At 58.6% G+C, this 20,414-nt stretch overlaps 2 protein-coding genes across 2 annotated transcripts; one reads left to right on the top strand and one right to left on the bottom strand.

Annotated features, from left to right (window-relative positions):
* Window positions 1–229: 229 nt before the first annotated feature.
* Window positions 230–7,616, bottom strand: STAP2 (signal transducing adaptor family member 2). Its single transcript, XM_032306748.1, has 13 exons — window positions 7,263–7,616; window positions 4,675–4,746; window positions 4,403–4,525; window positions 3,987–4,043; window positions 3,452–3,552; window positions 3,168–3,302; window positions 2,341–2,410; window positions 2,147–2,249; window positions 1,963–2,037; window positions 986–1,141; window positions 812–901; window positions 647–721; window positions 230–383 (listed from the first exon to the last, which is right to left on the bottom strand). The coding sequence occupies exons 1-13, from the start codon at window positions 7,362–7,364 to the stop codon at window positions 313–315; spliced, it is 1,230 nt and encodes a 409-aa protein (XP_032162639.1). The 5' UTR covers window positions 7,365–7,616; the 3' UTR covers window positions 230–312.
* A 4,662-nt stretch (window positions 7,617–12,278) lies between these two features.
* On the top strand, window positions 12,279–20,414 carry MPND (MPN domain containing). Its single transcript, XM_032306724.1, has 13 exons — window positions 12,279–12,778; window positions 12,890–13,200; window positions 13,929–14,165; window positions 15,850–15,982; window positions 16,407–16,491; window positions 16,667–16,763; window positions 17,029–17,101; window positions 17,182–17,258; window positions 18,024–18,192; window positions 18,298–18,368; window positions 18,698–18,787; window positions 19,347–19,439; window positions 20,224–20,414. Exons 1-13 carry the CDS (start codon window positions 12,772–12,774, stop codon window positions 20,308–20,310), a joined length of 1,530 nt encoding a protein of 509 aa, XP_032162615.1. The 5' UTR covers window positions 12,279–12,771; the 3' UTR covers window positions 20,311–20,414.

Genomic DNA, 20,414 nt, shown 5'->3' on the forward strand with positions numbered 1-20,414 from the left:
CCTTGCTGATGGTTCTTTGGGGCTGGCTGGCACTGAGCGTGCCCCCGACCTCTCTGGACCTCAGCTTGCCTGGCTGTAAAATGGGTCTTTCCTGTAGGGTCAGGTGGCAGGTGTGGCCGAGTGGGCGGGGCTTGCTGTGGGCGGGCATCTGACCTACACTGCCCACCCCCCAAGCCAGGCCAGACACATCAGCCCCCAGGGGATCACTTGAGCTTTTATTCTGGGGGAGCTCTTGGCCTGGCTGACTTGGAGCTCTTGGCCTGGCTGACTTCCACAGCCGGAGAGCGGCTGATGGATCCCGGCGCCTGCGCCTCAGTGCTCCAGTGCGCGTCTCCTCTGCAGTTTCTCTTCCAGCTCTGCTGTCAAATCTGCCAGCTTTGGGGCTGGGGAGGGTGGGAGGTGACTGAGGCGTCAGGTGCACGGGTCGCGGGGGTAGTCCCTCGTCCATGCCCTCCCCCCACCCCACATCCACCCGCGACTCCCTGCAGAATCTGTGGGGCCCCGTGAAAAGTGAAAATGTACCCAAGAGCCCCAAGGAGTTTCAAGACTGCCCGGCATCAGACCAAGCATGGGGTACTTCGGAGCAGGGGTCCCGCGTGGCTGCGCTGGCCACCCACTGGGGAGCACAGACCCCCACATGCCTCACCTGTTGTGGGGAAGAGAGTCTGCACTGAGCCCACCGCTAGCTTCTTGGCCAGGCCACTGTTGAGGACTTTGGGCTCTGGAGGAGAAGGCAGATGGACAGATGAAGGCCAGGGCTGGCTCTCGGCTGGGTGAGGGAAGGCCCCCGGGGAGGCAGGAACCCCCCTACCTGGCTTGGGGGCAACAGGTGGCTTTAGAGGCTTGGCGTGAACCTTTGCCAACTTCCTGGGCTTCGGGACCTGCCGACTGGGGGGAGGCACTGCGTGGACAAAGGTGTGGTGTGTCACCTCCGGCTTTTAGCCCCTCCCCCTGTCCCCATCTCCCCTCCACACCCCCCACCTACCATCCCCATTCACGTAGTTGGCAGCTGGGTCGTCTCCGATGGGGATCACATAGTTCTCGTCCTCGTTCAGAAGTGGGGGTGACCTGTCCTGGCTTGCCACAGGCGTGATGGGCAGGGGAGGCAGCTTCTTGGGGCCACCCGAGGCCAGTTTGGGCCCTGGTGGGAAACGGCAGTTCCCCATCTGGGTCCACGTGGTGCAGGGACACCTTGGCTTGTGTCTGTGTGCGCCCGAATGTGGACGTCTGTATACATGCTGGTATTCAAGCATGTGACCCTGTGCGTGTGCGTGTCCGTCCCTCATCGTAGAAATCTGTACACTGAGTGAATCCACAGAGTTGACTATATGTAAAGGGTTTGCACACCGCACCTAAACGTGTGCGAGCACGGCACTGCGTGGATACTGAAGTGTGTGCCCCCGGCTCGTCTATACCAATGTGCACACCCACGTACCTAGAAATGTCTGAATTTGTGCCCACGAGTGAGCATTGGTGTGTACATGAGTGGTTGTGGCTTAGGTGCGTGCACAAGGGTTCCCCCCTCCACGCATCTGCCCAGCCCCAGGAGAACCAGACTGCTCACCCCACAGACCTTTCCAGCCTCTTCCTGCTCCCTAAAGGGGACCACCTCCCACCCCAACAGCCAATCTGGATCCCATCTCTGGGTAGTTTCTTGCTCCCGGTAAAGCTCATCTCTGGCTACTGAAATCCTCTGAGACCTTAAGCAAACACGCCCTCCTACAGGAAGCCTTCCCCCTACACTGTCCCCTTTCTCTCCCCAAGTCTAGGCGCTGCTGCCTCCAGCCACAGGTTCTACCTCACGGGGCTGGGAGCTGTCCAGCTCCGCAACCCAGAGGGCAGGGTCTGGGTAATTTCTGGGTCTTTGCAACTCTGGGTACAAGATTGGACACGGGCGGTGCCATGAGGGTCCCACGTCTCTCCTCAGTCTGGCCCAGCCGCGGCGGCAGGGCGGGGCATCACCTGGGCTGGGGGCCGCGGGGGTCGAGCTTGCCACCCATACACTCTCGCCGTTCTCTTTATCCGCCTCCACGTGGCCTAGAACAGAGAGCGGTCCTAGAGGAGGTGCGGCGGCTGGGCTTTGACCCCGGGGTGGCCCCCGGGCACGTACTGGCCCCCCCCCGGAGTTCCCCGAGGCCGCACCTACCTAGAACCTTCTCGTAGTCTTCGTCCAGCAGGAAGGGCACCAGCGCGTTATTGGTGTGTGACACGAAATAGTTGACCACTGAGTCGAGTGAGGCACAAGAGAACTGGAGGCGGATAGGGGTCTCAGTCAAGGCTGTTGTGAAAGGGGCGCACAGCCCATCACTGCGCATCGCCGGACCCCAGCCCGACGCTCACCGGCTCCTCCACGTCGATCACATATATGGGGCCCTCACGCTTCACCTTGTAGTGCCGGACCACCGACGTCCTGCACGGGCAGTGGTGAGTGGGTGGACGGACTCCGACCAGGGAGGACCCCGCCCTTGTCCTGGGTCCGCCCCTACGGGGGGCCTAAACTCTTCCAGCTCCGCGGCACGCTGACCACGCCCCGTCCTGGCGTGCCTCTCGGCCGAGAACCAGACCCTCAACGGACTGCAGCCCCCGGGAAGACCAAGCCACAGGTCCTGGCACTGCCCCCAGGGAGGACGTGGTCCTGAAGGCTCCACCCCCGGAGGCCATGCCTCCCGTATGGCCCCGCCCACCAGGGTGCTGACTCCACCTTCAACCGATCCCGGAGGAAGCTTTATGTCAGGCTCTGATCCGCCCCCAGAGAGTCTTCACCTCCCAAGCCTGAGTCAACCACTGCGGGGGAGGGCCGGGGCGTGACTCCACCCACAGGTCCTGACCCCGCCCAAGGGGCAGGTTAGCATCCCTGGATTTGATTTCTTCCCCGCTCCAGAGGCCCAGACCCAGCCGATCTTAATGCAAAGGTCTGACCTCGCCTGGAGTCCGTCCCGGCTCCAGGATCTAGCTCCTCTCCCGGGGGGGACCCACCGCCCTGTTTGGTCTTTAGCCCCGCCCCCAGGCACGGACTCTCTCCCGCATCCCAGAGCGGGGCGGGCCTCAAGACCCCGCGCTCCGGGTGCTCTGGCCCCGCCTCCAGAGCCTTCCCCCTCCCCGCGTCCCAGCTATGACTCCGCCCCCACGCTCGCCCCGCCTCCCGGCCCGACGCCGCGCAGGCGCACCCGTTGAACGTCTGGCGCGTGGTGACCGACACGTCGTCCCCGCCGTCCCCGCTGGGTCGCAGCAGCAGGTTTCCGCAGTCGGGATAGCGCTCCAGGAGCAGCTGCGCGTCCAGCCGGCTCACCTTCAGGAAGCAGCTGGGGCGGGCCGCGTCCCTCGCTCAGGGCAGGCCCCGCCCCCGGACCCCGAGGCGTCCCCTGCACCCTGGGCTGTCCTCCCCTGCTCTCCCGCCCCGCGCCTCTGTCCGCCGCTGTCCCGGGGCCCCTCGGCCCCGCGGGCCACTCACGGGGGCAGCTCGAGCGCGCGGCGCGCCTCCTCTTTGGCCAGGGCCTCGGCCATCATGTACAGGTGTCCGGGCAGCAGGGTCAGGTTGGACGGGACACGCAGCTGAGGGGCGATGGGGCGCCCGAGGACGCCCGGCCGTCAGGGCTCCAGCGGCTTGTGCCCGTGTCCCCGATGGGCTCCCTGAGGTCGGGACGCGGGCCGAGCCAGGATGGGAACCCGGGTCTGGGGGATCCGCAGCCCCCCAGGACAGGGGCCAAGAGGCCTTGCAGGGGACGTGAAGACACTTCACTGATGGGGAGGACAGCGCAGATGCTAGAACGTAGGCCAGGTGTCGAGCCCGGAGCCTGCGCGGGGCCACGCGGGGCACCAGTGACCAAAAGAGGAATCAGGAATGTTGACAAAAACTCCAGGCAACGTTCGCATGTTTGATGTCCGTGGGCTCCGCCTGGGCCACGGGCCGCCGTGTGGGAGGGGCTGGTTCGGGGGATGCAGGGTGGAAAGAGCAAAGAGGACTCTGAGCAGGCGACCGCTCTCACCTCGACCACCGTCAGGATGAAGCCTTTCCACATCTCCCGAGACTCCAGGCTCTCTGCCTGCGGAGGGAAACAGAAGGAGGCTGCGGCGGTGAGCCTCGGCCCACTCAAGCGTGGAATGCGAGTGAGGAACGGCAGCTGTTTTCAGGGTTAAATGAGGAAGGACGGGTTAATTTAGGATGTCTGAACCGAAGTCCTTAGTAATGTGGGATGCTGTCCCCTAATGTCACTGAATCAGCATTTATTTATTTGTTTTTTCTACATAGACTTTTAAAAAATATTTTATTTTTGCAGTTGTAGAAACCAAAGTGTAGAAAAGTGAAGTGAGTCGCCCAGGGTCACCACCCCAGTGGTAGACCCCGTGTGACTCTATCCTAGTGGGTGTGAATGGTGAGTGTGGCAGGGAGGGTTAGGCCTACCTTGAACTTGATCTCTTGGTTCCGGAGGACCAGGCTGAAATAGATACCAAGGTCTCCTGAACTTTCCCAGGGCACCTCATCCGTGAGCTTCACAAATGCTCCTAGGACTAACTTCTCCACATGCTGGGGATCCAGAAGCAGGAGTCTGAGTGCCAGGCTTGTGACTCACCAGGCCCTCTGGCTTGGCCACACCACCCCGGCTCTCTGCTTGGTCCTTGAGGTCAAGCTTGGGGCTAGGAGATCAGCTCTCCAGCCCTCCTGCCCATCCTTACCTGGGAGTTCCGATTGCTGTTATAGAAATAGAGAGTGCAACCCTGGAGGCCTGCCCAAAACTTCTTGTAATCCTGGGGACCAAAGATAGAGAGCAGAAGATGAGAAGGCAAATTCTGGCTGCCTCCAGGACACCCACTCCTGTCTCAGGACCTTTGCACTGGCTGTTCTTGCTGCCTGGGTACTCTTTCCTGAGATCTTCACAAAGTTTCCTTCATTGCCACTTTTGGTCTTTGAACAAATGTTGCTTTCTCTGGGAGGCCCTCCCCATCCATGGCCCAGCTTCTGGGGACCCATTGTTCTTTGAGAAAGGATTAAAGAGAACTTGGATGGAATGGGAGATCCAGAGCAGCCTCTCAGTGTACAGAGGTAGGAGCTCTAGAAGAGAACTGAACTAACCATCCGCCATCCATCCGTTTACTCATCCGCACCTACATACATCCCCCTTCTCTGTGTCCAACCCATAGATATTTACAGCAATCTCCTGATTTCACATGGTTCTGGACTCTAGAAGGACTGTAGCTTCAGGATGTCTCCCCAGGATTCTGATTTATAAATGTCCCAACTCTCAGGAGGTCTAAGGGGCTGACACAGCCAGGACTATAAGCTTCTAGGTTTTTTCCCAGGAAATATTCCCGAACACCTACTCCTCACCCAATCTTGTTATTGGGTTGCAGGCAAAATAATAAATGAGACATGGCTCCTGTTTCAAAATAGATTATCTTCTGGAAGAAAGCATGGATACTAAAATGTGGTGTGCGTGGATGGCTCAGTTGGTGAAGCGCCCGGCTCTTGGTTTTGGCTCGGGTCGTGATCTCGGGGTCCTGAGATGGGACCCTGGAGAGGACTCTGCTCTTAGCAGGGAGTCTGCTTGAGGAATTCTGTCTCTCCCTCTGCCTCTGCTCTCCCTCCCCTCATGCCCTCTCTCAAATAAACAAGAACTTAAAAGGAAAAAAGAAAACATAGACACCAAAATCCTCTAGGGAAACAAAATTAGTACACCAGGAGGGACAGACCCTGAGCCTCGAGGTCACAGAGGACGAGAAAGGCCCTCCAAGTGGGAATCTGGGAAGACTTCCTGGAGGAGAAGGTACTCTAGTCCATAATGATAGCGAGGATAGTTCTCATATTGACAACTAGCATCCATTCATCAATCCACCTGTCACTGCAACCATCTGCCTCCCTATCCATCTGTCCATCCATCTATTCATCTGCATATCCACCCACCCACCCATCTGTCCGTGTAGACATACATTTAACATTTACCGAGGACCTACTATGTGCCAGGCACTGGGAACAGAGCAATAAGTGATTAAACTTAGCATGGTCAGTCCTGCTTCCTCGTGGACCCACTATACACCACAGCACACGGTATTTAACTGCTCCGTGCCTCAGTTTCCCCACCTATAAAATGGCCATAGAGATGTACCCACCTCGAGGGTTGTTGTGAGCATTGGGTGCGTGAATGCCAGTAAAGCACCAGCGATGGTGGAATCAAATCCGCAGACCACTGAGGGCTACCCCTCTCCTGTAACCTTGACCTGGGCCCTAGCCCTAGCGTACCCATTTTGTACTAGAGAAAAATGAGGCGCAGAGACAGAGTCACTTGTCCAAGGCCTGGGCGTCAGGGAGGCTTACAGCAGGGATGTGAAGCTCGTTCGTGCACTCGGGGGCCAGGCCTTTCTGAGCCCCTGGGGTCTCGATGCTGTCTAGGCTGGGGAGGATGTGGGCACTTGGAGGCACAAGGAAGAGAAGAGGTCACAGCAATGACAGTGGCTCTGGGGGGGGGGCAGGGGAAGCGGCACGTGGGTATTTGGGGTTGTAGCGGGAGATGAGTGTGAGCAGTGGGGTGGGCAGGGGAAGCGGCACGTGGGTATTTGGGGTTGTAGCGGGAGATGAGTGTGAGCAGTGGGGTGGGCAGGGGAAGCGGCACGTGGGTATTTGGGGTTGTAGCGGGAGATGAGTGTGAGCAGTGGGGTGGGCAGGGGAAGCGGCACGTGGGTATTTGGGGTTGTAGCGGGAGATGAGTGTGAGCAGTGGGGGTGGGCAGGAGAAGCGGCACGTGGGTATTTGGGGTTGTAGCGGGAGATGAGTGTGAGCAGTGGGGGTGGGCAGGGGAAGCGGCACGTGGGTATTTGGGGTTGTAGCGGGAGATGAGTGTGAGCAGTGGGGGGGGGCTGGGGCTTCAGGGAAGGAGTATCTGGTCCTGCCAGATGTGGCCCCCACACCTTGCACTGTCCCCACATGCCACCTGTCCTGGCCTTGACCCCTGCAGCTGAGGTTCATGGTTTCTTAGGGACTAGGGGTGGGACATGGGAGTCCGAAGGCTTCCCATTTCCTGGTGGAAGTCCCTGATCCTTCCTGTATCCAAAGAGACAGAGACCGGGAGGGAGACCCATGGAGACAGGCAGGGAGAGGCACAGAGAGAGAGAGAGAGAGAGAGAGAGAGAGAAGCTTGATGGTGGACAGAACTTTTCCCAGCCCCCAGCACACGCCCTGCTCCATTCAGTCCCACCCGTCCCCCTTGGCCAGATGCAGAGTTCTAGGCCACCCAGGAGCCCAGCTGTGCCAGCTCCCTGCCCCACCTTACCTGGTCGTGGGGTCCCTTCTTCTCCAGAAAGCTCTCATAGTAGTGTGAGGGTAGAGCACTCTTGTGTTTGGGGATCCGGGGTGGGCTTAGGGCTGAGGCCATGGCCTGGCCTCTCCCTCCAGTGGATGTCCCTGCTGGGCCAGGAAGCAGAGAAACAGGTTCCCGGGGAATTTCCTCTTCTGTCAGCTCCCCAGCTCCCTCCCCTGTCAGCTCTGGGCCAGGCTTGTCGCAGGGAAATCCCAGCCTCTCTGGTTCCCCAGCAGGTCTGGGAGGTCTGCAGGAGTTGCAGAGGAGGGAGCCCCGGGAGGCTTTCAGTGCAGGGCAGAGACTGGACGGAGGGCTCACCGGGAGGAGGGACCTGCCTAAGCAAAGGTCTGGATGTGAGAAAGGGAGGAGCAACGTGTCAGAGTGGCAAGCGCTGTGTCACCGGAGAGAGCACAGCAGGACAGAGCATGAAGATCTGAATGCCCCTTTAGCCCAACCTTGCCTAAACCTACCAAAAAATCTTGCTGGGTTAGGGGCACCTGGGTGGCTCAGTGGGTTAAGCCTATGCCTTCGGTTCAGGTCATGATCTCAGGGTCCTGGGATTGAGCCCTGCGGAGGCTGCTTCCCTCTCTCTCTGCCTGCCTCTCTGCCTGCTTGTAATCTCTGTCTGTCAGATAAATAAATAAGATCTTTAAAATAAATCTTGCTGGGATTTTGATAGGAATTGCACCTGTATATCGACTGGGGAAGACCTGACATCTTTACTATGTTGAGTTGTTTTTTTTTTTTAAGGAATCTCTACACCCAAGGTGGGGCTGGAATTTACAACTCGGAGATCAAGAGTCACGAGCTCTACTGACCCGTCCCTGTTGTGTTGTGTTTTATCTATGGACATGGTCTGTCTCTTCACTTATTTAAATCTTTGGTTTTGTTCATCAGCAAGGTATAGCTTCCTCATACAAGTCCTGTGTGTGTTTTGTTAGACTTATATCTAAACATTTTTTTCCTTTTTTTTTTTGAGCAATTACAAATGGCATTGTATTTTTTTTTTTTTAAATAAGATTGTATTTATTTATTTGACAGAAAGAAGAAGAAAGAGGGAGTACGAGAGCACAAACAGAGTGACAGGCAGAGGAAGGCTCCCCAAGGAGCAGAGAGCCCAACATGGGGCTTGATCCCAGACCCTGGGAATCATGACCCGAATTGAAGGCAAACATTTAACCAGCCGAGCCACCCAGGTGCCCTGGCATCATATCTTTCATTCCGGATTTCACTGCTAGTAGACAGATGTGCATTGATTTTTTTTTTTTTTAGGTATAGATTTTTTAAAAAAATTTTATTTATTTGTTTGAGATTGAGAGTGAGTGAACAGGCATGAGCAGTGGGGGGAGAGGCAGAGGGAGAAGCAGGCTCCCTGCTGAGCAGGGAGCCCAGATTCCGGACTGGATCCCAGGACCCTGGGATCATGACCTAAGCGGAAGGCAGACGCTCCACCAACTGAGCCAGCCACATGCCCCCTTTTAAAAAAATTTTTTTTTTCAGGTGGCTCTTTTTAAAAAGTTTTATTTAAGGGGCGCCTGGCTGGCTCAGTCAGTAGAAGATGTGATTCTTGATCTTGGGGTCATGAGTTTGAGCCCCAACTTGGGGAAGTAGATTGTACTAAAAAAAAAAAATCTTTAAAGTTTTATTTAAATTTCAGCTAGCTAATATACACATTATATTAGTTTCAGGTGTACAGTATAATGATTCAACAATACCACACACCACCCAGTGCTCATCCGAAGTCCTCTCCTTAATCTCTATCACCTACTTCTCTCCTCCCCTCTGGTAACCATCAGTGTGTTCTCTGTGGCCACGACTCTATTTCTGGGGGCGCCTGGGTGGCTCAGTGGGTTAAAGCCTCTGCCTTCTGCTTGGGTCATGATCCCAGGGTCCTGGAATCAAGCCCCGCATTGGGCTCTCTGCTCAGTGGGGAGCCTGCTACCTCCCTCTCTCTCTTCCTGCCTCTCCACCTACTTGTGATCTGTCAAATAAATAAATAAATAATTTTTAAAAAAGGTTTAAAAATGCAATTATCAGTGAAGTGCAATAAAGTGAAACACATTTGCCCGAGGTGGTCCTGTATACTTCTTGGCATTTTCCGTGAAGACCATCACATCATCTGCAAATGGGGCTAGTTGTATTTTTTCCTTTCCAATTTGTATGCCTTTCATTTCCTTTTCTTGTCTTATCGCACTGGCTAGAATTTCCAGGACTGTGCTGGATATGGGTGCCCTGTTCCTTCTGTTATGGGGAAAACGTGTAGTCTTTCACCATCAAGTAAAATGTTAACTGAAGATCTGCGGACATTCTGCAGCACACGGAGGTGGTTTCTGAGGGCGTCTGCCTTCAGCTTAGGTCATGATCCCAGGGTCCTGGGATCCAGTCTGGAATCTGGGCTCCCTGCTCAGCGGGGAGCCTGCTTCTCCCTCCTAGCTGAGTTTGTGTCATGCATGGGTGTTGAATTTTGTCAAGTGTTCTTCCTGCATCAGTTGAAATGCCCTTCTAACCTTTCTTCCTTAGCTTGTGTGTTGGTTTTCTGTGGCCACTTTGACACTTATTTTAAATGTAGAGGCTTAAAATGACACAGATATGTTACCCGCCAGCTCTGTACAAGTCCTACATGGATATCAGAAAGCTGAAATCAAGGTGTTGGCAGGGCTGCATTCCTTTCTGGAGGCTCAGAAGATGAACCCATTTCCCTTCCAGCGTCTAGAAGCTTCTTGCATTCCTTGGTTCATGGTCCCCTTTCTCCATCTACAAATCCAGCAATGCAGGTACAATCCTTACGTCGTATCACTCTCAATTTCTTCCATTGTCACTTCTCTCTTCTGCTTTTAGGAAACCCTGTGATGACTTTGGGTTCACCCAGATAATACAGGATAATTTCTTCAAAGTCAGTTGATCAGCAACTTAAATTCTATCTGGACTTTAAATCCTCTTTGCTATGTAACCTAACATAGTCACAGGTCCTGGGGATTAGGATGTGAACATCTTTAGGGAACCATTACTCTACCTACCACAGCCTGTTAAATATGGTGGATAAGATTTTTTTTTCTTTTTTTTTTTTTTTAAAGATTTTATTTATTTATTTGACAGAGAGAAATCACAAGTAGGCAGAGAGGCAGGCAGAGAGAGAGAGGAGGAAGCAGGCTCCCTGCTGAGCAGAGAGCCCGATGCGGGACTCGATCCCAGGACCCTGAGATCATGACCTGAGCCGAAGGCAGCGGCTTAACCCACTGAGCCACCCAGGCACCCAGATTTTTTTTTTCAATTAAGATTTTAGTTATTTATTTGACAGAGGGAGACACAGCGAGAGAGGGATCACAAGCAGGGAGAGTGGGAAAGGGAGAAGCAGGCTTCTCGCCAAGCAGGGAGCCTGACACGGGGCTTGATCCCAGGACTGTGGGATCATGATCTGAGCCAAAGGCAGATGATTAACGACTAAGTCACCCAGGCGCCCCTCTTGATATAAATTTTTTTTAATTTTATTTATTTATTTGACAGAGAGAGATCACAAGTAGGCAGAGAGGCAAGCAGAGAGAGAGGGGGAAGCAGACTCCCCACTGAGCAGAGAGCGGGATGCGGTGCTCGATCCCAGGACCCTGGGATCATGACCTGAGCCGAAGGCAGAGGCCTTAACCCACTGAGCCACCCAGGCGTCCCTTGACATAAATTTTTAAGAGATTTTATTTATTTGAGACAGAGAGAGAGAGAGAAAGCTCAAGGGGTGGGGAGGGGCAGAGGAGGAGAGAGGGAGAAGCAGACTTCCCACTAAACATGGAGCTTGACTCAGGGCTCTTTCCCAGGACTCTGGGATCATGACCTGAGCCCAAGGCAGATGTAAATTCAATTTCCTTCATCATTAGAGGGCTGCCTGGACTTTATACACGTGGCAAAAATAGCCTTTGGAATCCATTCAAGAGCTGTCTGACTTGGTCATCTCTTCTGATGAACTGTCTTATAAAGCTGACTAACCATACCCGCCATAAAGGGGAGTCATAAATGGTTAGTAAGGTCACAGCCATTTAATTTTGTTTACCAAAGGCAATGGGGAGCCATAGAAGGATTTAGAGCAGGGGAGGGAGGGGGTCATGGTTGCCTTTAGTAAGATCCCTCTGGGGCCAGGGTAGACGCTGGATGAGGCAGATGGAGAGGCCGGAGGTCTGGGGCAGGGTCTTGGAACAGTCAAAGACAACGTGGGCAAGGTATGGGGGTATGGACGGAGGTCGGAGTCTGGAGGTGCTGGGGATGCCCCGCGTTGGCTGGGCCGGGGTGGGGAGCGCGGCGCGTGGGTAAACTCCGGGAGGGGCGTTGAGTTTATCCGGCTCTTCCCGGACGTCCAGCCCGGATCTGCAACACCCTGAGGCAGGCATGACCACCGTCCCCCGAGAAACACCGGCGAGGGCCCACGTGGCTGGGAAGCGCGGAGCAGGACCCGGAGCCGGTCCGGTCGGACTCCAGACCGCCGTCCCGAACATCGGGCCCTCACCCCATGCCCTGTCCCCTCCAGACCCGCGCCGGGCCCAGCCCACGGCTCCCCGCAGGCTCGGGCCTCCCCCCACCCCCGGACTTCCAGTCCTGCCCGGGCTGCGGACTCCCCATTCTGGGAAGTGCTGCTGCGCCTCGGAGCAAAGGTCCCGGGACAGGGACCGGGGACAAAGGACAGGGACGCACCCACACCGCGGACGCGCAGCCCGGCCCCGCCTACTAACACCCCGCGCAAGGGGGCGTGGGAAATAGGGGGGGCGCGCCAGTCGGCGGGCGCGTGTCAGACCCGGGACCTGACTGGCTGCCGGAGGACCAACGCCTACCACTGAATGGATGCGTGAACCTCAGGAACTCCTGCTGATTGGCCGAGGGGGACGAGCTTGGCGGAAGCAGCAGCTTAACACGATTGGCTGAGAGGGAATCCAGCGACTGCTGCCTATTGGTTAAAGTTTAAGTGACCCTCCTATAATTGGCTGTTGGGCTCGGTCCGACCGTGGAATCAGTTCAGGGGTGGAAGTTAACCCTTTAGAGACTGAGGTCCGGCCGGGACGCTTCAGAACCGTGGCGCGCGGCTCCTTCCCGGCTCTGCTTGCGGCCCCAGGGCACTCTGGCTCGTTCTCCCGGCCTCAGTTCCCACCCCCCCGGTCTCAACGACCGAGCTCTCCGGCCCCTCGTTTCCCGTCTCGTCCCCCTGAGCTGAACGGCCGGCAGCTCCAGGCCTCGTCCAGGGCGGGCACTAGTTCCCCGAAAGCGGAAGTCCCGGAGCCTCAGTTTCCCCACTCGTAGGCTGCCACTCGCCTCCCACGGGAGGCAGCCTCGGGCCTCCGTCTTCCGAGTGGTCCGGGAGGGCTGAGTCCCCCCGCTCCCCGCCCGCCCCCAGGCTGGGGCTCCTCCCCTTCGGGGCGGAGCCGTGTCACGTGCCGGGAAGAAAGGGCCCGCGGCGCGCGGGGCGCACGGGGCGCGCGGGGCGCTCGGGGCGCGGGGCGGCGCGGCCATGGCAGGTACGGCGGGGCTGGCGGGGCTGGCGGGGCCGGCGGGGGTCGGGGGGCACCCGGCGCGGGGGCTGGGCGGCCGGGGGCGCGCAGGCCCATGCAGTCGGTCGCTGCCCGCAGCTCCGGAGCCGCTGTCCCCGGCGGGCGGCGCCGGCGAGGAGGCGCCGGACGAGGATGAGGACGAGGCGGAGGCCGAGGACCCTGAGCGCCCGGCTGGTGCGGGCGGCGCGCGTAGCGGAGGCGGCAGCGGTGTCGGCGGCGGCGGCGGCGGCGGCGGCGGAGGAGGAGGAGGCGGCTGCGGGGTCGGGGCCGGGGCGGGGGGCTGCGGCGGGCCGGGGGGTGCGCTCACCCGGCGTGCGGTCACGCTGAGGGTGCTCCTCAAAGATGCGCTGCTGGAGCCGGGCGCCGGGGTGCTGTCCATCTACTATCTGGTGAGCGCCCCTACCCCCATCCCATCTCGACTAGGGCAGGGAGGGAAAACTGAGGCCCAGAGCTTCCTGACCGCCGGTCAAGCCCGGGTGTGGGGAGAGAAAGCCGAAACACGGAGCATGCAGACCCCGCAGGAGCCCCTCCGGGCTGGAGGACCTCGTTTCCCCAATACCCCGTTGCACAAAGGAGAAACTGAGCTCGGGAGAGGACACCGCCGCTTTCCTGGCTGTGGCACCTTGCTCAGCCTCTCCATATCCTAGTGTCCTCATATATAAAATGGGATTTTCTTTTTTTCCCTTCACGGAGTTGTATGAGGATTAAATGAATACATCGCCCAGCCGGGTGCCTGGTATCCCGGGAGTGCTTTTCGGGTTTGCTGCTGTTGCTGTGGGTCTGTGCGTGGGAGCAGTTTATGAATGGGGCGCCTGCCACGCCTGGCTGTGCGCTTTGTGTTGGGGACTCGGCAGACCCTGTCCCTGCCCTTTGGGGACTTGTGGTCCAGTGGGAAGGTGGAGACACAGAGCTGGACACTTTCAGTCCAGGCTGATGAGCACTGTGATAATGGACACACAGGTGCTGGGAGGTCCCTAAGCCAGAAGGCTTCCTGGGAGGGACGCTGTAAGTGGAAGTGGGTACCAAGCCCTGGGGAGCAGCAGGGCGTCAGGGAGGGCTTCCTGGAGGTGTCTTGGTGGGTCCAGCTCTGGGCCCAGCCAGGCCGCTGTTACTGCAGGGGAAGAAGTTCCTGGGAGACCTGCAGCCGGACGGCAGGATTGTGTGGCAGGAAACTGGGCAGGTATTCAACTCTCCCAGTGCCTGGGCAACCCACTGCAAAAAGCTGGTGAACCCAGCCAAGAAGTCCGGGTGCGGCTGGGCTTCTGTCAAGTACAAGGGCCAGAAACTGGACAAGTACAAGGCAGCCTGGCTCCGGCGACACCAGCTCCACATTCCCACGGCTGCTGCCGATGAGGTGCGTTGCTCAGCTTCCTGGAGCAAGGATAAAGGTTTCCCAGAGTAAGGGCATTGGAGCTGGGGCCCCATGGGATGAGTAGGAGTTCGTGAGAACAAGCTGAAGAGAGTTTGCCAAGGGAATGACACAGTCAAGCCACGTTGGTTAGAAAGCAACACAGCACTTGCGGAGCCCTGATTAGCTGATGGAGCTGGAGGCTAACGTGTCTTAGGGAGCTGAGGGGACTGGGAACATTGGCAGGGACCAGATCTGGGAGAATTTCCAATGCTATGATAATTATAGATCTTTGTATATTCACCAACTGGGTGGACCTAGCCAAGGACCTCTCTGGGTCCTAAATCTTTGTACGTAAAATAGAGGTGATCACAGTACCCGTATGTATCAGATATGTATATCTAGCTGGCAGGGCTGAGATCTGTAGGGCCGCTGGCAGGCTGGAAACAGGCAGGGAGGTCTTGGGAGCCCTGGAAGGCTAGGGGCAGAGGATGGACAGACCTCACTCAGGTGCCCACGGCGCCCTCTGGTGGCCGCTGTATGCAGTACAGTCTAGGGGGCGGGGCGAAGGTGGGAGCTGGGGACCAGTATGCAGGAGACTGAACTGGTCCAGATGGGGAGATGATGGGGTGGAACAGTCCAACAATGGATGGGGAAGAAGTGGGCGGGTTTTGGCTTATTTTGAAAGTGGGTCTCATGGGATTTGCTGCTACATGAGATGTTGGTGTTAAGGGCAGTTTTGCTCTGAGCAAGTGGATGGCTAGAGTCGCCATGGTCAGAGATAATGGGGATTGGGGAGGAGCAGGTGTGGGGGGACAGTCGGCTGCAGTGTGGCCGAGCTGAGCGTGAGATGCCTCAGAGCTCCCCGCAAAGAGACCTCCAGGATTAGCTTGACCCCCAAGTTAAGCTCACGGGAGGGCCGGGCTGGAGATGGGACTGTGGGCATCATCTCGCCATAGACCAGTTGGGGGTGCAGCGGGTGGTGGATGAGGCTGCCTGGCAGCGGAGCAGGTGGGGAGGGAAGAGGCCCGAGGACCCACCCTGGGCATCCGGGGAGGGGTGGGAGACTGAGGGGGCTGGAGAGGTGGGAGGGGAGCCGGGTCCCTGAAAAGCTCCCAAGAGAAGGAGGGTCCGTGAGACATCGTGGCGAGGGGGCGGGGACAGAGACTACGTGACTGTCGGATTTGGGCACTGGGAAGTCACTCCAGCGGTGGCAGTTAAAGGGAGAGCAGTAGGAGGGATTACTGAGAGAATCTGATAACGTAATCCCTGTAAGCCCTTGCTTGCCCAGTGAGTATGAATTGACAAGAGGCGTGCTAATGGCTTTCCAGGCATTATCTTATTTCACCTGGATGCTGTCCCTGTGCAGCTGGAGGTCATTGTGTGGTTTTACAGATGAGGAGGCTAGAGCTCAGGGAGGTCAGGGTGCTTGCCGGAGGCCACACAGCTTGTGAAAAGGAGAGGCAAAGTTTGCATCTTCTGCCAGGCTCTCAAATCGGAGTTGCAGCCGAACCATAGGCTGCCTCTGCTGGCTCCCTCCCTCCCTCTAGTGGACATCTAGGGCAACGGCAGGAACCGAAGGCTCAGGCCCACCTACGGTCTGAGTGGACCTCTGGGTAGACCGCGGTGAGGAGAGTGGGCAGCACCCAGCTGAGGGTTCTGTGACTGTCCCCCACCCCCACTCCCCCAGAGCCCGGCCAGTGAAGGGGAGGAGGAGGAGCTGTTGATGGAGGAAGATGAGGAGGAGGTTCTGGCGGGGGTCTCGACGGAGGACAAGAGTCGGAGACCACCTGGGAAGGGACCCTTGGAGCCTCCCCACCCAGGTGAGAGGCTTAGAGGAGGGGAGGGGGTGGCACAGGAGACCGGCACAACTCAGGTGAGCGAAGTGGCCGCGGATGGATCTGGCCTTTCTTCTGCCTGGCTGACTTCCTAGCCCTGCTGCCTAATTTCCTTCCCCTGCTGCCTGATTTCCACAACCCCCTATGGGACTTCCTTGCCTCGTCACCTGATTCCTTTGGCCCCCAGCCTGGTTTTCTGAGGTCCTCACCTGGTTTCCTAAGCCCTTCATGGGCATTTTAATCTCCTTTTCCCGATTTGTTAACCTGCCGCCCAATCTCTCCGTTCTGCGGCCTGAGTTTTCAAGCCACCTCTGGAGGTTTTCCTTTCTTGGGCTGCCTGGGCTTGTTTTCCGGTTCTGGGCTGGACGGGATTGATGCCACCTTCTTTCCGTTACCCCACGCTGTGCAGAGGCCGTGCCCCCCGGGAAGCGGGTGGAAAACAAGATCCGGGTGCCCGTGCGCTACTGTATGTTGGGCAGTCGCGACTCTGCCAGGTCAGATACCCCTGTGCCCGCCCCCTCATGTCCCGGTGTACTCGCCCTCTGCGGGAGTGGGGGGGGGGACCCCAAGTAGGTGAGCACAAGGCTTCCCGTGCTCAGAGCTGGCTCCGGAGGCCTGGGGAGCTGGCTCCTGAAGCTGTGGGGCTGTGGGACCCTGTGGCTCCGACAGGAACCCCCACACGCTGGTGGAAGTTACGCCCTTCGCTGCCATCAGCAAGTTCCAGCCGTTCAACGTGGCCGTCTCCAGCAACGTGCTGTTCCTGCTGGTGCGTGCCCCGCTGCCCCCTTGTCCCTTGTGGGCCAAGGGCCAGGCCCGGGCAGGTGGCTGGGGCACCTGGGAGGGGTCCCTGGAATGTTAGCTCTGTGAGGGCAGGAAGTGCTTTGTCACTGCCGAGAAACTGTAGGCACTCAAGGTCCCGACGGAGGCGGGTGGGGTGGGCCCTGCACATCGCCAGGGCTCTGGGCCCGAGGATAGACTTTGGGGTGGGGCCGCAGCCTGAGCCACTCTTCCAATGTCCGTCCCCTCCCCAGGACTTCCACAGCCACCTGACTCGCAGCGAGGTCGTGGGGTACCTGGGGGGCCGCTGGGACATCAACAGCCAGAGTGGGTATTCGGGGCCAAGTGGGCAGGGGGGTGCTGGGGGCCAGGGTTGATGTCTACACCTTCCCCCCGCCTCTGCGCAGTGCTCACGGTGCTGAGAGCCTTCCCTTGTCGCAGCCGCCTGGGGGACGCGGATATGGCCGCCGCCATGGAAGAGGAGGTGCGGGACACCTGGAGTGCTCTGGGGAGGGCAAGGGTGGACACAGCTATCTTCACTACCGTGTCCTGGTGGCTAGCAGAGTGTCCTAGTTCAACATGTGTGCAAATGTGTGTGTGTGACCCCATGGTCATCCTTTCTCTGGGCACAGGTGGCCAGCCCCCTTTCCCTCTGAACCCCCGTCTCCAGATGTGTATCAGGGGCTGTCCTGATAGCGCTTGCACAGTGAGGCTTTGCACGTGCCTGGCGCTGGGCCGAGAGCTCCAGCCCGCCTGCTCCCTGCTCCGCCAGGGGCTCTCGGGGCATGCGAACAGGCGTGCATTTGGTGCACCTGTCTCCCGGCCCCTGCCTTTCTTGGTCCTCAGGCTAGCGCTTGCCTCTACTTGCTTCAGGCCTCTGGAGACGCCTGGCCTGCTCCAGTGCACACACACCCACCTAGCTGCTTGTTTAACTATTTGGGCGCCTACTGGGTGCCGGGAGTTGTTCCCTGAACTAGGGATACTGCAGTGCCCCCAGTAAACTTTAGCCGTTGGTTGGTGACAGGTGCATTTTATGGATTTGTTGACTGTGCCCCCCTCCTTTGGCCTCACGGAGGGTGGTGGGGGCAGGGTCTGGGACACCACTGTCCCCAGGCCTGGTACACACCAGGCACATAGGTAGTGCTGGCCTCATGTTGGGGATGGAGCGCGGCAGGTGGGTGCACACACGGGCTGGTAGAGCCCCCCGCCGCGTGCACCCCGCCCACCCCAGCCTCGCCTGTGCCCCCAGATCTATCAGAGCCTGCTCCTGCGGGGCATGTCCCTGGTGGGCTGGTACCACAGCCACCCGCACAGCCCTGCGCTGCCGTCGCTGCAGGACATAGACTCGCAGATGGACTACCAGCTGCGCCTGCAGGGCTCCAGCAACGGCTTCCAGCCCTGCCTCGCCCTGCTCTGCTGTAAGTGCGGCGGCCCGGTCCCCCGTGCGTGTGTGGCACCCTGGGCCTCCGACCCCAACACCTCCCCACCCCCGCCCAGTCCCCACTCTCACTCTCCTCCTGCAGCACCTTACTACTCTGGCAATCCTGGCCCTGAGTCCAAGATCTCGCCGTTCTGGGTGATGCCGCCCCCTGAGGTAGGCGGGGCCACTGGGGAGGCGGGGTCGGCGCTGCGGGGGCGGGGCCTCAGCGTCCGGGGTGAAATGGGAGCATAACCATGGCACTGAGATTCGGGCTGTTGAAGAGGTGTGGCCCCCATGGGCCCCGCGTTACGGAGACGGCCCCCTTCCCGAACCTGTCCTGGGGTCAGAATGGGGTTGGGAGAGCTATTCCTGGCCTCTTGTGCTGGGGGCAGGGCCCACCGGGCCTGGGGTCTTGATTGGCCGATTGCTGGCCCAGGGCACATCCTTCACGGGATGCAGGGGGCTGGAGGTGGCTGAGGGTGACTGGCTTGTGTCCCTGCCAGCAAAGGCCCAGTGACTACGGCATCCCCATGGATGTGGAGATGGCCTACGTCCAGGACAACTTCCTGACTAATGACATCTTGCATGAGATGGTGAGCCCACTCCCGGGGGGATGGGCGGGGTGGGCGGGGCCCCAGAGAGGAGAGGGTGGGGCTTTAGGGCCCCAGCTGGCCTGTGGCTGAATGCCCTGGAGAGGGACTGCCTCTCCAGTCCCAGGTTCTTGCCCACCTGTCCCCCCCCCTCCCCCCGCGCTCCTTGCTGTTCCGGAACTTGCCTTGTGCCTCTGCATGTGCCCCCAATTGTCCAAATGAAGACAAGTGAGGGCTTTCCGGTGGTGCCAGATGAATGTTTTTAGGGCCCATGTTCCAACAGCCATTTTAAAAACAGCTAGTAGGTCACCGTGGTACTGCCGATCGGCTATTGCTTGGGAGGAGGCTATACTAAAGGGGGCGGGGGTACGAATTCACAGTCACCGGTGCCTCCCTCATTTCCCTCTGGGGGTCCTCCTCCGTGGTCTGTCTTGGGGTCCTGGGTGGCTCTGGTGTGCTGTATAGGACCAGGAGCCCCCCAAGGGGTGGCTCACTGCTGTATCCCGAGCGCCTGGTGCGGGAAGGCAGGGCGAGGGGGTTCCACTGGCCCCCTGTCCTCTAGATGCTGCTGGTGGAGTTCTACAAGGGCGCCCCGGACCTCGTGAAGTTCCAGGAGCCCTGGAGCCCGGAGCACACGTACCTGGACAAGCTGAAGGTAAGACTCGTGCCCCCAGCAGAAGACAGTTCCTGGAGGGCCCCCAAGGATCTATCCATGGGCAGCCTGAGATACAGGGTGTCCTAAGTTGTTCTGGACCGAAAGCGGACGAAAAGGAGTCTGGCTTGGCCACAGGTGGGTGGTGACAGATGACGGCATAAAGGCCTGGGGAGCACAGGCTGGAGAGAAGTACACGGGCGTCTCCCAGCCTAGGCGCCCGCAGGGAGCACAGAGGGGGCCACGGTCCAAGCCAGAGCTGCAGTCGCCAGAGAGCGGCTGGTGCCCTGAAGGGTTTCTCCAGCTCTCTGGCCCTACAGTCATTTAGGCGGACTCCTAAGGGCTTGGTGGCCTTGGGGAGGGTGTCTGACTGACTGGCGGCATAGAAGTCCTTCTCAGACGGCATCTTCAACTCCACTGGGTAGAGAAACAGTCTTGCATGCTTGCTTGTTTTGTTCAAACTTAAGAGTGACCAGAGCTTGGAGCTGTCACTGGGCTGGTGGGGTGGGGGCGGGGGGGCGGCTCCCCATGCAGGGGGTGTGAGATGGTGAGATCCTGGCAGGGAGGCAGCTGGGGAGAGAGCAGGATGTGGAATGTGCAGAAAGGATGCCCTTCCTCGGCCCAAACCCAGAACACACACGAGTGGGCCGCCTCCTTTAAAAATAAAACCTCACTCTCAGGACGCTACTGTGTACCTCTGTTAGTAGAGCTCCTCTGCCGGGATGGGGGCGGGGGGATGCCAGGACCATGGGGCCCAGCCCTGAGGTGCCAGCCCTGCTCGTTTCAGATGTCCCTGGCCAGCAGGACACCCAAGGACCAGGGCCTGTGCCATGTACTGGAGCAGGTCTACAGCCTTCTTAAACAAGGAAGCTGAGGCACCGCCTCCGAGGTCGTCCTCCGAACCCCCAGTGGTTCCGGCTGAGGGGGAATGGGTCGGGGGCTTTGTTGTGGTGCAGCAATAAAGGGGAGAAACAAAGA

The sequence above is a fragment of the Mustela erminea genome, chromosome 1 (assembly GCF_009829155.1).
Source record: "Mustela erminea isolate mMusErm1 chromosome 1, mMusErm1.Pri, whole genome shotgun sequence".
Taxonomy (NCBI): domain Eukaryota; kingdom Metazoa; phylum Chordata; class Mammalia; order Carnivora; family Mustelidae; genus Mustela; species Mustela erminea.

Bases quoted from the DNA above. Each gene is read 5' to 3' on its own strand.
- STAP2 (XM_032306748.1), bottom strand. From the start codon at position 7,364: ATGGCCTCAGCCCTAAGCCCACCCCGGATCCCCAAACACAAGAGTGCT. The intron at 3,303-3,451 runs GTGAGTGGCCCG...GGCCCGCCCCAG, and splicing joins CGCGCGCTCGAGCTGCCCCC to CTGCTTCCTGAAGGTGAGCC. The intron at 1,142-1,962 runs GTGATGCCCCGC...GTTTCCCACCAG, and splicing joins CCCCGCGGCCCCCAGCCCAG to GGCCCAAACTGGCCTCGGGT.
- MPND (XM_032306724.1), top strand. The intron at 13,201-13,928 runs GTGAGCGCCCCT...CTGTTACTGCAG, and splicing joins TGCTGTCCATCTACTATCTG to GGGAAGAAGTTCCTGGGAGA. The intron at 17,102-17,181 runs GTGGGTATTCGG...GCCTCTGCGCAG, and splicing joins CTGGGACATCAACAGCCAGA to TGCTCACGGTGCTGAGAGCC.